The following is a 13613-nucleotide window of genomic DNA, read 5'->3' as shown; positions in this document are numbered from 1 at the left end:
TTGCATATGTGTACCTCGAACCTAGCTGGCACTGGGAGACCACGAGGAAGCCATGGTCGGCGGCGTGGAGATTGACCAACGGGAGCTTGGGCCAGAGCCGTTGGCAAGCCATGCTGTCCACGGGGCCAGGGAAGACACCGAGGCGGCGTCCTTCTCCCTCGACGATGGGCAGCGACGGCTGGAGGCGGTGGTGATCGAGCATGAACTCGGGCATGGAGGCAGGGGCGGAGCCAGGGGGGACGAGCAGGGGGGACGAGAATGAAACAAAAAAATTTAATCATGATGTTAAGGTAGAAATTGGGAGTGTTATGTGCCTTTCACCAAAAAAAGGAGACTAAAGGCAGAGCTATTGGATGTATATCACTAGCATTTGGAGATTGCTTCATTCTGCATCTTATATGATGTTGTTTGTTTACACTCCAAGTTATTGGAGAACCTTAATTTTTGTCTCACTAAAAGGTGACATTGATTATATATGTTTTAAATGTATTATGAAGTTAACTCCAATTATAATATTGAAAATGCACATAGAATATTAAGGGAAAGTTTCTGCATTTATTGTGTGAACCACATGAAAAAGATTAGGCAAATCCTAAATCCTTACCCACGCCATCATCACTAAAATGGTAGGATTTTCCATGTGATCTCAGGCGTTACCACATGAAAATATATCGGTTGGTCTTAAATTGGCCACACTTCATAGAGCTAAATCATTTAACTGGACCGAAGAAAGCAGATTCATGTTGGACACGAAGAACAACAAGCATAAAGACCCGGTGATACTCTAATGTTGTTGTAGCCTGACTCACATAGTTCTTATATTCTTGCATCTCAACTCGTCGGTATTGATAAAATGCTCTGTTTGAAACGATGCGGAGTAAGCTCCATATGATATTGCCCCTCAATGTTTTCCATTCCTAACCACTTGCGATCAATGTTGCAACGTAAGAGATGTTTATCACTAAACCTGGCCATTAGCTCAAGCTCGTTGACCATAACCAGCCCACTGAGAAATCTCATGGTAGGAGCAACATAGGTTCCCATCTTCTTTTTCCTTTTATTTTCCTTGTTGAGGGAAGCTAAATTAAGTGGTGGTGACGCCTGTATTGATGACACATCAATCCGGTACTTTAGGCCCCATATTTCCGCCGCATAGTCCTCCATCACCCAGACATCCATATATGTCAAGTGGCAATCATGACTACTGAGAGCAAGCTTCCCCTCCAAGTCAAACAACTTGTCCAAATTGTGCGAATTTGTCACATTGTGCATCAACCAGGATGACTCGGTAGCTGTGTCAAAAGCAACAACCTCGACACGTGGGCAGCCAGGGCTTCCAATGGAGGTTGCCATGGTGGTGGACTGGTGAATTATATCCATCGAGCTCGTCGAGCACCGCCTGTTGTAGCGAAGGCGATGATGCCGTCGACAGTCCGATGTTCCTGCAATCGTTGTCTCCCACTGTGAGGACATGTAGCGTGGTATCATTCCTGCCGCAGCCGGCTGGGGACCAGAGCACCCTGTATTCCCTGGTTGCGTCGTGCCGGTAGAGGCCGAGTATGGCGTTGTTGGCCTTGTATTCTGTTTGTGGCATGGGAGCAATCTGGCGGGTGGCCCGGTTGCATATGTGGTACCTCGACCCTAGCTGGCACTGGGAGACCACGAGGAAGCCATGGCCGGCGGCTTGGGCCAGAGCCGTTGGCAAGCCATGCTGTCCACGGGGCCAGGGAAGACGCCGAGGCGGCGTCCTTCTCCCTCGACGATGGGCAGCGACAGCTGGAGGCGGTGGTGATCGAGCATGAACTCGGGCGTGGAGGCAGGGGCGACGAGCAGGGGCCTGCCCCCCCCCCCCCCCCCCCCCCCCCTCTCCCCCCCCAATGATCAATAATTTTAGTAGAAGCAACTAGTAATTATCAACAAGATTCGATCAATATATGTACTCGGCCCTCCTTATACTCGAATTCTGGCTCCGCCACTGCGTGGAGGTGGTGCTGCGCCACGACGAGCGGCCGACGTCCTTGGGCGGCAGCAGCACGAGTATCTTGTCGACGAGGATCTCCCCGGGCGGGTCGTCCAGCTCGATCCCGCTCTTCTCCTGCATCCTCGCCGGTGCTCCGGCCGGCGGGTCAGCTGAAACAAACGAACGCGTCAGTGCTGGACCAGATCGACCGGCTCGGAAGATCGACACGAGAGAGCAGGAACGTGTGCTCACCCGCGTAGCGCCGGGATGATACACGCGGTGCTCCGGCCGGCCAGGCGAGAAATTGACGCAGCCGGCGATCGATGATGGGCGCCGACACGCCTGCGCCTGCGTGGTGCACGCCGCCTCGTTCCCAACATCGAATCCTCGCCGCTGGTTCCAGATCGCGCGGCCGTGGCGCAGCGCAAGGGTGCTGCGTGCGCCGCCGCTGTCCTTCGCTTCGCCCCTAAGCACGCCTGGGTCGGCATGTCCACGTGGAGGCCTCAGAGAGCGCCAGCAGAGCATATTCCCGAGCCCACGTGGCGCGTCTAGATCCTGCAACCGGGACAGCACATCGGCGACTATGTAGTGTAGAGTACACGCACGCTTCTTCTCTTGTCCTCTGCCTCTCCTCTCTTCTTCCTCTCATTGTAACAGCGCAGGCACAAGAAGCTAGCTAGCGAACCTCGAGCGGTGCACGGGCGGTGAGATGGAGGGGGACGGGAGGAAGGAGGGCGAGACACCGCCGGCGGTGGCGAGAGGGGCGGCGTGGTTCGGCGCTTCCGTGCAGGAGTGGGTGCAGCACATGAAGGCCAGCGTGGTGGGCGTGTGGCGGAAGGCGACGGCGAGGAGCGAGCAGGAGGCGGCGGAGGCGGACCTGCGCGCGGCCAAGGAGCAGGTGGAGGCCACCGACGAGGCCGAGGCCAAGAAGAAGCACCTCGCCGGCTGATGGAGGTCGCCACGGCGCAGACTGCAGAGTAACCCATCGCTTTCGCCTGCTCCGCTCCGTCATATGGGCTTTTTCTTTTTTCCAATCTGCTGTTTGTAGTGCTGCTTCCACTTCGTAGTAAAGTGCAAGTGTTTGTAGAGCTGTTTACCTGTGATGTACTAGTTTTTTGTTTTTAAAACGGAGTGATGTACTAGTTTTAACATGTGTATCTGAAACTGCATCCTGTATGTATTGACTATTTCAGAAAATACCTAGGCTGATAGGCTGATAACACTGGATCTATTTCAGAAATAAACAACAGAACAGATCATGGTTTGCATCTTGGCCGGAAGCTTTCCATGGCCTTCACTGGGTTTTCTGATCTGATCTCCCATGATGTATTTGTGTTTTTCCAGCAATACCTGAGATAAGCTGCACTGGATGAACCTGTCGATCGAGCGAAAATGATCTGAAGTCAAATTCCATGAATGCTCGATGCAGAAGTTTCAGAGATCACCTCTAAAATCATTTAGGATACCCAGGAAGGCGGTATTCTACAACAATGCAAGATATCAGTACCAGATATCTCACAAGTAATCCAACAATTTATTCGATACTGAATTTTGGCATGGATACAGAACACAACACAACCATCCCGCGCGGGATAAATCAGTTGAGAATCGTCTAAACCTACACTTCACTTTCATGGAATGTTACAACACTCTACATGCCTTTATAGATTACTGGTGAGCAAAGTCTTCTTGGAATAGCTATTGGCGAGTGCATGCTGCAACTACTAAAAAAGAACAGATTCTGCACAACATATGCACAAGTAAACCTGAGCCCTGACATCTAAAACAACTAAATAAATTCCAAAGCAGAGTCAGTTTAGAACCTGTGCTGTGTAACATTTTACAGGGTCATGTTGCATGTAATGCACAAACAAAAGGTGGAACAAGCTTACTTACTACTCCCTCCAAAGGTGTACTAAAGTTGAGACACTTATTTTGGAACGAATGGAGTATCTGTCTAGCTAGGTACATTCTGAGCAAGCACAAGCTAGTAGGGCAGATACCAGTCTAGATTATTTCAGAAGATACCCAGGCTGTAACACTACAGATCTATTTTGGAGTACAGATTATGACAATCCAGAATTCAAACTGGACCAGGTAGAACAGCTGAGAAGTGACACTGGGACTCTCGCCTAACAGAATTAGACGGCAGAACCAGAGATCATGGACTGATTCATGGATGCAAAATTGCCATGGCGTTCACTGGGTTTCTGACCTACCATGATTTATAGGCAACACCTGAGCTATGCTCCTGTGGACAAATCTGTCGACAGCGTATCCAACAAAAATGATTTGAAGTCGCAAAATCCCATTAATAATCAAAAGGGGGCAGCCCCAGTGCATGTAGCTCCTGCTTGCGCAGGGTCTGGGGAAGGGTCCGACCATTTTGGGTCTATTGTACGCAGCCTTTCCCTACATTTCTGTAAGAGGCTGTTTCCAGGACTTGAACCCATGACCTGATGGTCACAAGGCAGCAGCTTTACCACTGCGCCAAGGCTCCCCTTCAAAATCCCATTAATAATCACTTCTAAAATAATTTATAGTAGTACCTCGGGAGGCCATATTCTACAATCTACTTCAATGCAAAATTTCACTACCAGTACCTCACAAGTAAACATTTTATTTGATAAGGCTTTTGGCATGAATATGGATCACAACCTTCCCGAACGCTAAATCAGCCAAGGATCATCGAAACCTACATCTCATTTTCATGAATTTTACACCTACCTCATTTTCATGAATTTTACAACTTTCAGGAGTGTCTTCACTGGTATTTCATATCTGCCATTCTCTCTGCATCATAATGCTTGAATACCCTACATGCATCTGGTGTCTCAGCTGTTCTAGTTCTACACTTCTACCTGGTCTATTTGGGGTACACATCCGGAATTCAAGCTGGACCAGGTAGAACAGCTGAGCAATGCTGAGACACTAGAACTCTTGCCTAACAGAAATAACAGCAGGACCATAGCATGGGTGGCCGTATCAAACCCAGGAAGTGGGCCTTGATTTACTGCGTTCCTCCAGCAACACCTACGCTAAGTTGCTGTCGACGAACCTGTCGAGAGAGCATATCCAGCAAAAATGGTCTAAAGTCGCAAATTCCATGATTACTCGGTGCAGATGTTTCAAATATCACCTCCAAAATAATTTATGGTGCTCGGGAAGGCCATATTCCACATCAATGCAAACTTTCAGTACCAAATATCACGCAAGTAAAATTTTATTTGATACTGAATTTTGGCATGGATATGGATCACAACCTTCACGGACTCAATAAATCAAGCTAAGAATCATCAAAACCCACACCTCATGTAAATGGATTTTACAACTTTAGGAACATGTTTGCCTGGTATTTCATATCTGCCATTTTCTCTCTTCATTAAGATGCTTGGATAGTCTATGTGCCTCTAATCTCTATATATTGCTGGTTGTACACTCTTTTCAAAACTGCTATTAGTGAGTGCATGCTACAACTACTCGAACGAACAAATTTTCACACAACCTATGCAAAAATAAACCTGCAGACACCTAAAAGACCTAAGTAAAATACAAACTAGAGTCAGGTTAGCACCCAGAGAAACCCTACTCGTCACCAGCTCAACCCATCTCACCTCAGCACATTACATATAAACAAACAGAGGGCGACAATAAAAACTGGATACAAGTACCACAGAGGCAGCTAAGGTATAGTTCAAAGTGGGGCATTCTACATAAAAAACATAATCTCCATGTCAAAGACGTGTCCAAAGAGTAACAATAACACATACTTCTAGGGAGCAGTGCTTCTCATGGAAAGTTGCTTAGACACTAGTAATCAAGTTAGATACCTTAGAAGCCATGTATTGCACTGGATTCATAGACTTGTAAGATTCCTACCTTGATTACCAGTATCTAAGAAACTTAACAAGAAAACATTGCCCATATGCATTATTGTTACCCTATAAACTACTCCCTCCGTAAAGAAATATAAGAGCGTTTAGATCACTAAAGTAGTAATCTAAATGCTCTTATATTTCTTTACAGAGGGAGTACATGTGGATGGTAAGAGAGAACCCCACATCTGATGATGAAACTGAGCTAAGCATACGTTCCACGATAAGATCATGTCCAACGAAAGGGTAGAAGCAAGAAGCTTGGGCAAAGAGCAGGTATACTGTTACTCCTCCTTTGGCACGACTTGTCACACATCATTTGTCATGTCTGTGCTTTCCTTCTTTGTTTCAACTGGAGTTTCCCCAGGGTTATTTTCATGTACTTCGGTAGCCATGGTTATACTTTCTACTTCACTGGCGATGCTTCTGATTTCTTTCCCAGCTGGAGTTTCTACAAGGCTACTTTCATCTACACCACTGGTCATATTTATGTCGCCTTCAATTACCGCTGGAATTTCTACTTCGGCGGCAATGCTTTTGATTTCTTTCCTGGCTGAATTTTCTACAGGGCTACTTTCATCTACTTCACTGGTCATATTTATGTCGCCTTCGATTACCGCTGGAATTTCAGTAGAGTCGTTTGTATTTACCCGACTTCCACAAGAAGGAAAACCTTCCTTAGTATCGGTATTTGTCCTCACAGCCTTTATCGATGTCCAAACCTTGTTTAATTTACTGTGCTTCTTGCTCCGCAGATGGCCAGCCATGATGACATTGCTATCACACCTGACTCTGCAGCGATCACACCACAGATAGTTGTTCTTCTGAACAACTTCATGCATTTCACCGTCTACTAGCATGTGTACTTTCTTAGGTGCATCACAAGGATCTGTGCTGTTCTTATTCCCAGTGGTCGTCTGCGAGCAGTTTTTGTCATCTTTGATTGCCTTGCTAGCGCCACACAGGGCCAACTTGGCCTTATGTTTTCTTCCTCCGAGATGCTCATTTAGACCAGCTTCACATGTTGCACTAACCTGGCATAGAGCACAGCTCCAGTCCTTGGCTAGTTTCAGTACTTTCTTTGGTACAGTAGCTGCAGCATTGGCATCTGTTTTCCTCTTCAGCCTTGGAACCTTCAATTTTGGCGAAAGATTCTGAGATGAACATTCAATGCAATAGTTAATCGGGTGTGCATATCTAACAACATCCTGCAGCTCTAGAATAATAGCATGTTATGAGTATTCAGATGTTTGCAAGTTGAAACTATGTCTCATGACTGAATGTATCTCTGATCTGAGCCTTGATGTGCCCAGTAAGCAATATCACCAGCAAAAATAACTTCATAACTTCCACCAAACAGTTCTGACAAGAATCAGTATGTTCACCTGTCACCCTTTTTTCTACAAAAGGAATACTATTTTTGCCACACAAGTTCACACCGTCTGCCTAAATCAAATATTTTAGTTGATCATTACGGTTATCTGGAAGGGGAATATTCTGTCTAGATCATAGAATTGTCCCGGTATAGTCCAACAAGATTTGATATTCCATTGAACTAAGCAAAGAAATATTTCCTCTAGATATCAAGAATTGCCGACTTACGCATGACTTGAAATATCTTCTACTTCCTCTGTATCTAAATATAAGACGTTTTTGCAGTTCAATTTAAACTGAAAAAACGACTTATACTTTAGATACAAAGGGAACAAGAATTTGCTGCTGAAGTTAAATCTAATAGGACAAGTGAAATAAACATAAAATGTACAGACAGTGTGCAGAACTCTGAAATGACATCACAGAAATACAGAAGTAATTTCTGAGGCAGGTGACAGTTTTTCTATGCCGAATCTGGAAAGCATCTTCAGAAGAGATAGTGTTCGTGAATCGTGACTCTACAGAAGGTGCTACGATGCCGAATCTGGAAAAGAACTTCAGGTGTAGTACTACGATGATAATGACTTTGCCTGAAGAATCTGAGAAAGATTTGTGCCCACATACCTCAGGTGTCCCGGAGGGCTCGATCTCAACCAGCTTGAGCTTATGCTTCGGCTTCTGCGGCGGCAGAGACCACCTCCCCTCCTCACAGGGGAACGGCATCCTTTCCCCAAATCCGGCGTGCCGGCGAGGCCTAAACCCCTGCCAGGCACCAAACTCGTCGAAAGGCACCGGCGGCGGCGGCGCGTACGGGGGCGGGCGCATCGGCATCGGCATCGGCGCGTGCGGCGGCGGCATGAAGCAGCCGGGGGCGAGGAACGGGTCGGGCCCCCAGCCCCCGTGGAGGCCGCGGGCGAAGGCGAGGTCGCCCTTGGCCTCGAACTCGCGGCGCACCTCATCCTCGACGAGCCGCCGCCTCACCTCCTCGCGAATGAGGTGCTCCCGCCGCGCCGCCTCCCAGTCGAGCGGCGGCCGCGGCGAAGGCGAAGGCGAAGGCCCTGCTGCGCGGAGGGGCGGAGAGCGTCAGGGATTCGGGCGCTCCGGGGAGTGAAGTCGGACGCTCTGTTCCGGCGGTGCTTACCTTGCGTGCCCGAAGCAACGGCACCGGCATAGCCGTCGCGGGGGTGGGAGAACCGCGCCGGCGGGGAGCTGGAGGGCGCGGGTGGGGAGGAGCCGGGTGGCCCGCGGTCCCCGGCGCGGAAGCGGAACTCCATGGACCTCCGCGGCGGGAGTGCCGAGGTGGGGTAGATCCAGCGGCGAGCGATCGGAGCGGCGGCGGCGGTGCAGTGCAGTGCAGAATGCAGAGCAACAGTCGGCTTCGTCCGGCGTGCTGCGGGGGTTTCCAGACTATCCCGTTGGGTTCCTCTGAAATCGGGCCCAACCGACCGGCCCAAGTATCCTTGAGGCGTCTTTGGAGGCGTCGTTGAGGTGTGTTTCCCCTCCCCTGACATTTAGAATTTGGTTGTTATTTTCGGGCGAAAGCCTAGATTCGGTTCTGAATTGACGATGGCGACGTCGTTTCTCAATTCGGAGCATTATGTACGCGGAGAGATTTGAAGGTCTTGGGTTACATTCCTTTGATGCTCATTGTTGTAGAGGTCGTGTGTTGCATTCCTTTAATGCTCGTTGTTGTCCTAGGTCGATCTTTTGAGATGTTGTTTATGTTGTCACTTATGTGTCCAATACGATGCCTTTGTCAAGTCCTCCACCTACTCATCAATCTCTTTTAGGCATTCATGGATGGATGAGTTTCAATTGTCTTCAGAGGGGACCGGTGTTGGTCGTGACATACTTTGTCTTTCTAACTTAGGCTACACCTTTTATGTTGTGGTTGTAAATTCTAATGTATGTAGTGGCTAGTTGAGTTTATACTACGTCAGTCTTCTTGGAATTTCCCGCCTTCTATAAAAAAATATGATACGCCTAGGCGTACTCTCAAAAAAACGTAGTCACACAATTCCATGAATACTATGCAGAAGTTACGAATACCACTTTAATTTGCAGTACTTGGGCATACCATATTCCACATTATCAACATATAAAATTTACAAGCAAAATATCTCACAAATAACATTGCATTTGAATCTCAAACTTGGCATGGATTTCATTGTATAGACTATATACGGAGCAAAATAAGTGAACCTATACTCTAAAAGGCATATCTATATACATCCGAATATAGTCTATAGTGAAATCTCTAAAAAGACTTATATTTAGGAACAGAGATAGTAGAACACAACCGTCCCGAGCAGTATAAATGAATTGAGAATCATCGAGACCTACACATTTTTCATGGAATGCTACAGCCATATGAGCATTTTCACCTGATATTTCATATCTGTCATTTCTCTCTTCATCAGGATGCTTGTATGCTCTATATGCCTCTATAGATTACTGGTGCGCGCACTACTTTTGGAACAGCTATTGCTGAGTACATGCTGCAACTACCACTAGGAAATTACAACTTCAGCACAACATATGCTGAAGCAAACTTTAGCACTGACACCTAAAACAAGTAAATAAATTCCAAACTTGAGTCAGTTTATCACCTATTTTGTGTAACATTAAAAGGTCACAATGTGGTCGGTGTTCATGTCACATGTAATGCAGACAAGAGGTGTAACGAGCTACTCCCTCTGTCCGGAAATACTTGTCGGAGAAATGGAGTCCGTCCGGAAATACTTGTCGAAGAAATAGAGTCCGTCCGGAAATACTTGTCGGAGAAATGGATGTATCTAGACGTATTTTAGTTCTAGATACATTCATTTCCATCCATTTCTACGACAAGTAATTCCGGACGGAGGGAGTACTTACTTACTATCTGTCTAGCTAGGTATGTTCTTAGTAAACACAAGCTAGTAGGGCAGACGTCAGTATAGATTATTTCAGAAGATATAACACCAGATCTATATGAGATACAAATTATAACAATCCAGAATTCAAACTCGAGAAGGTACAACAGCTGAGCAATGCGAGAGACATTGGAACTCTGGCCTAACAGAAATAAACAGCAGGACCACAGGACATGGATTGCTTCTTGGCTGCAAGCTTGCCATGATGTTCACTGAGTTTTCTGATCTCCCATGATTTGTTGGGTTTCTCCCAGCAACACCTGAGATAAGCTGCTGTGGACGAAACTTTCAAGGGTATATATATCCAGCAAAAAAACTGTCTAAACTCACAAATTCCATGAATACTCGGGGCAGAAGTTTCAAAGATCATCTCTAAAATAATTTAAAATACCAAGGAAGGCCATATTCTACATTAATGCCAAATTTCAGTACCAAACATTAATTCAAAATTTCAGTACCAAAATTTGACGTTGAAATTTGGCATGCATACATATCACAACCTTCCCGAGCACTATAAATCAGTCAAGAATTGTCGGAACCTACACCTCATTATCATGGAATTTGCAGCTTTAGAAGCATTTTTGCCTGATATTTCATATATGCCAGTTTCTGTCTTCATCAGGATGCTTGGATAATATATATGCATCTTACAACTATATATTAATGCTGACCAGTCTTTCTGAAACAGCTATTGATGAGTATGTGCTGCAACTAATCAACGAACAACTTTACACACAACATATGCAAAAGCAAACCTGAGCCACACCTAAAAGACCTAAATAAATTACAAACGAGTCAGGTTAGCACTCAGGGAAACCCTACTCATCACCAGCTCAACCCATCCCACCTACTCACTTTAACATAAACAGAGGGCGACAATCAAAACTGGCTAGAAGTACCACAGAAGCAGCTTAGGCAAAGTTCAAACTGGGCATTCTACATATACAAGTCATCTCCATGTGAAAGAAATGTCCAGGGAGTAACAAAACACATACTTCTAGGGAGCAATGTTTCTCTTGCAAAGTTGCTTAGACATTAGCAATCAAGTTATATACCTTATAAGCTATCTGTTCAACTGGATTCGTAGGATTGCAAGATTCCTACCTTGATTACCAGTAGAAACTTAGCAAGAAAACATTGCCCATATGGTGGCCATTCTTTGTATTTCTTTCTGGACTGGATTTTCTACAGGCCCACTTTCATCTACTGCGGTGGTCATATTTATGTCGCCTTCAATTGCCGCTGGAATTTCAGTAGAGCCGTTTGTATTTACCTGATTTCCACAAGAAGAAGGCAAATTTGCCTTAGTACCAGTATTTGTCCTCACAGCCTTTATGGTGGCCATTCTTGTGATTTCTTTCCGGACTGGATTTTCTACAGGGCCGCTTTCATGTACTGCGGTGGTCATATTTATGTCGCCTTCAATTACCACTGGAATTTCAATAGAGCCGTTTGTATTTACCCGACTTCCACAAGAAGGCAAACTTTCCTTAGTATCAGCATTTGTCCTCACAGCCTTTATGGTGGCCGTTTTTGTCATTTCTTTCCGGACTGGATTTTCTACAGGGCCGCTTTCATCTACCGTGGTGGTCATATTTATGCCGCCTTCAATTACCGCTGGAATTTCAGTAGAGCCATTTGTATTTACCTGACTTCCACAAGAAGAAGGCAAACCTTCCGTAGTATTGGTATTTGTCCTCACAGCCTTTATCGATGAACAAACCTTGGTTAATTTACTCTGCTTCTTGCACCGCAGATGGCAAGCCATGGTGGCATAGTTATCACAACTGACTCTGCAGTGATCACACCACAGGTATTTGTCCTTCCGAACAACTTCATGCATTGCACCGTCTACTGGCATGCATATTTTCATTTTCTTAGGTGCATCACAAGGATCTGTGTTGTTCTCATTCCCAGTGGTCGTCTGCAAGCAGTTTTTGCCATCTTTGATTGTTTTGCTGACGCCACACTGTGCCAACTTTGCCTTATGCTTTGTTCCTCCAAGCATGCATATTTTCTTAGGTGCATCACAAGGATCTGTGCTGTTCTCATTCCCAGTGGTCGTCTGCGAGCAGTTTTTGCCATCTTTGATCGTCTTGCTGACGCCACGCTGTGCCAACTTTGCCTTATGCTTTCTTCCTCCAAGATGCTCATTTAGAGCAGCTTCACATGGTGCACTAACCTGGCATAGTGCACAGCTCCAGTCCTTGGTTAATTTCTGTACTTTCTTTGGCACAGTAGTTGCAGCATTTGCATCTGCTTTCCTCTTCACTGTTGGAACCTTTGGATTTGATGAAAGAGCCTGAGATGAACATTCAATGCAATAGTTAATCAGGTGTGCATATGTAACATCCCGTAGCTCTAGAATAATAGCATGTTATATGGTTATTAGGATGATTGCAAGTTGAAACTATGTCTCGTGATCGAATGTATCTCTCTACAGCTACCGATACCAATCAAATAAATGCATGGAGACAAGTAGAATCAATGGGAAATCATCAGCATCCTTTCAAACTCTAACTCTGATCTGAGCCTTGATGTACCCAGTAAGCAATATTACCAACAAAAATAACCTCATAACTTTCACCAAACAGTGGTGACAAGAATCAGTCCGTTCACCTGTCACCCTTTTGCTACAAAAGGAATACACTCTTTAGATTACTGGTGCGCGCACTGTTTTTAAACAGCTATTGGTGAGTACATGCTGCAACTACTAAGAAAGAACAACTTTTCAGCACAACATATGCAGAAGCAAACCTGAGCGCGGACACTTAAAACAACTAAATAAATTCCAAACTTGAGTCAGTTTATCACCTGTTTTGTGTAACATTCACAAGGTCACAGTGTGGCCGTTGATAAGACGCATGTAATGCACAGACAAGAGGTGTAACGGGCTACTTACTATCTGTCTAGCTAGGTACATTCTGAACAAACGCAAGCTAGAAGGGCAGCCATCAGTATAAATTATTTCAGAAGATACGGGAACCCAGGCTATATATAACACCCGATTTATCTGGGGTACAAATTATAACAATCCGGAATTGAAACTAGACAAGGTAGAACAGCTGAGCAATGCAGAGACATTGCAACTCTGGCCTAACAGAAATAAACAGTGGGGCCACAGAACATGGATTGCTTCTTGGCTGCAAGCTTGCCATGGTGTTCACTGCGTTTTCTGATCTCCCATGATTTGTTGTGTTTCTCCCAGCGACACCTGAGATAAGCTGCTGTGGACGATACTATCGAGGGCATATCCAGCAAAAAACTTTCTAAAGTCACAAACTCCATGAATATACTCGGGGCAGAAGTTTCAAGACCATCATTTATGTTACCCAGGAAGGCCATATTCTACACTAATCCAAAATGTCAGTACCAAATATCTTGCCAGTAACATTGTATTTGACGCTGAGATTTGGCATGCATACAGATCACAACCTTCCCGAGCACTATAAGTCAGTCAAGAAACGTCAGAACCTACACCTCATTTTTCAT

General features: G+C 45.7%; 3 protein-coding genes across 6 annotated transcripts in view; 1 reads left to right on the top strand and 2 right to left on the bottom strand.

The window, feature by feature from the left end:
• The first annotated feature begins 2566 nt into the window (after positions 1-2566).
• LOC125526014 lies at positions 2567-3191 on the top strand. Its single transcript, XM_048691037.1, has one exon. The coding sequence runs from the start codon at positions 2670-2672 to the stop codon at positions 2907-2909; it is 240 nt and encodes a 79-aa protein (XP_048546994.1). The 5' UTR covers positions 2567-2669; the 3' UTR covers positions 2910-3191.
• A 2459-nt stretch (positions 3192-5650) lies between these two features.
• LOC125526013 lies at positions 5651-8721 on the bottom strand. 4 transcript variants are annotated; one of them, XM_048691036.1, is made up of 3 exons: positions 8351-8721; positions 7834-8267; positions 5651-6968 (listed from the first exon to the last, which is right to left on the bottom strand). In XM_048691036.1, the coding sequence occupies exons 1-3, from the start codon at positions 8718-8720 to the stop codon at positions 6144-6146; spliced, it is 1629 nt and encodes a 542-aa protein (XP_048546993.1). In that variant the 5' UTR covers position 8721; the 3' UTR covers positions 5651-6143. The 4 variants fall into 4 exon arrangements, with proteins under 4 accessions (XP_048546993.1, XP_048546992.1, XP_048546990.1 ...); XM_048691035.1 differs by having other exon boundaries at positions 7834-8270; positions 8351-8720; XM_048691033.1 differs by having other exon boundaries at positions 5651-6989; positions 7834-8270; positions 8351-8718.
• Positions 8722-10128: 1407 nt separating this feature from the next.
• The window catches only part of LOC125519371, a 27373-nt gene continuing 23888 nt past the window's right edge, over positions 10129-13613 (bottom strand). Inside the window, exons 2-3 of the mRNA XM_048684203.1 lie at positions 11395-12486; positions 10129-10394 (exon numbers count right to left, since the gene is read on the bottom strand). Of these exons, the coding sequence (XP_048540160.1) occupies positions 10209-10394; positions 11395-12486 (1278 nt within the window). The 3' untranslated portion in view covers positions 10129-10208. The remainder of the gene's footprint in view (positions 10395-11394; positions 12487-13613) is intronic.

The sequence above is a fragment of the Triticum urartu genome, chromosome 7, assembly GCF_003073215.2.
Source record: "Triticum urartu cultivar G1812 chromosome 7, Tu2.1, whole genome shotgun sequence".
Lineage (NCBI taxonomy): Eukaryota > Viridiplantae > Streptophyta > Magnoliopsida > Poales > Poaceae > Triticum > Triticum urartu.
This window is presented reverse-complemented; position numbering and strand designations above follow the sequence as displayed.

What these genes read in the sequence shown, in the direction of transcription:
- LOC125526013 (XM_048691035.1), bottom strand. Translation starts at nt 8,720, where the DNA reads ATGTCAGGGGAGGGGAAACACACCTCAACGACGCCTCCAAAGACGCCT. An exon ending in CGTTGCTTCGGGCACGCAAG is followed by an intron (nt 8,271 to 8,350) that starts GTAAGCACCGCC and finishes CCCTCCGCGCAG; the next exon opens with CAGGGCCTTCGCCTTCGCCT. An exon ending in AGCCCTCCGGGACACCTGAG is followed by an intron (nt 6,969 to 7,833) that starts GTATGTGGGCAC and finishes CCAAAATTGAAG; the next exon opens with GTTCCAAGGCTGAAGAGGAA.
- LOC125526014 (XM_048691037.1), top strand. Translation starts at nt 2,670, where the DNA reads ATGGAGGGGGACGGGAGGAAGGAGGGCGAGACACCGCCGGCGGTGGCG.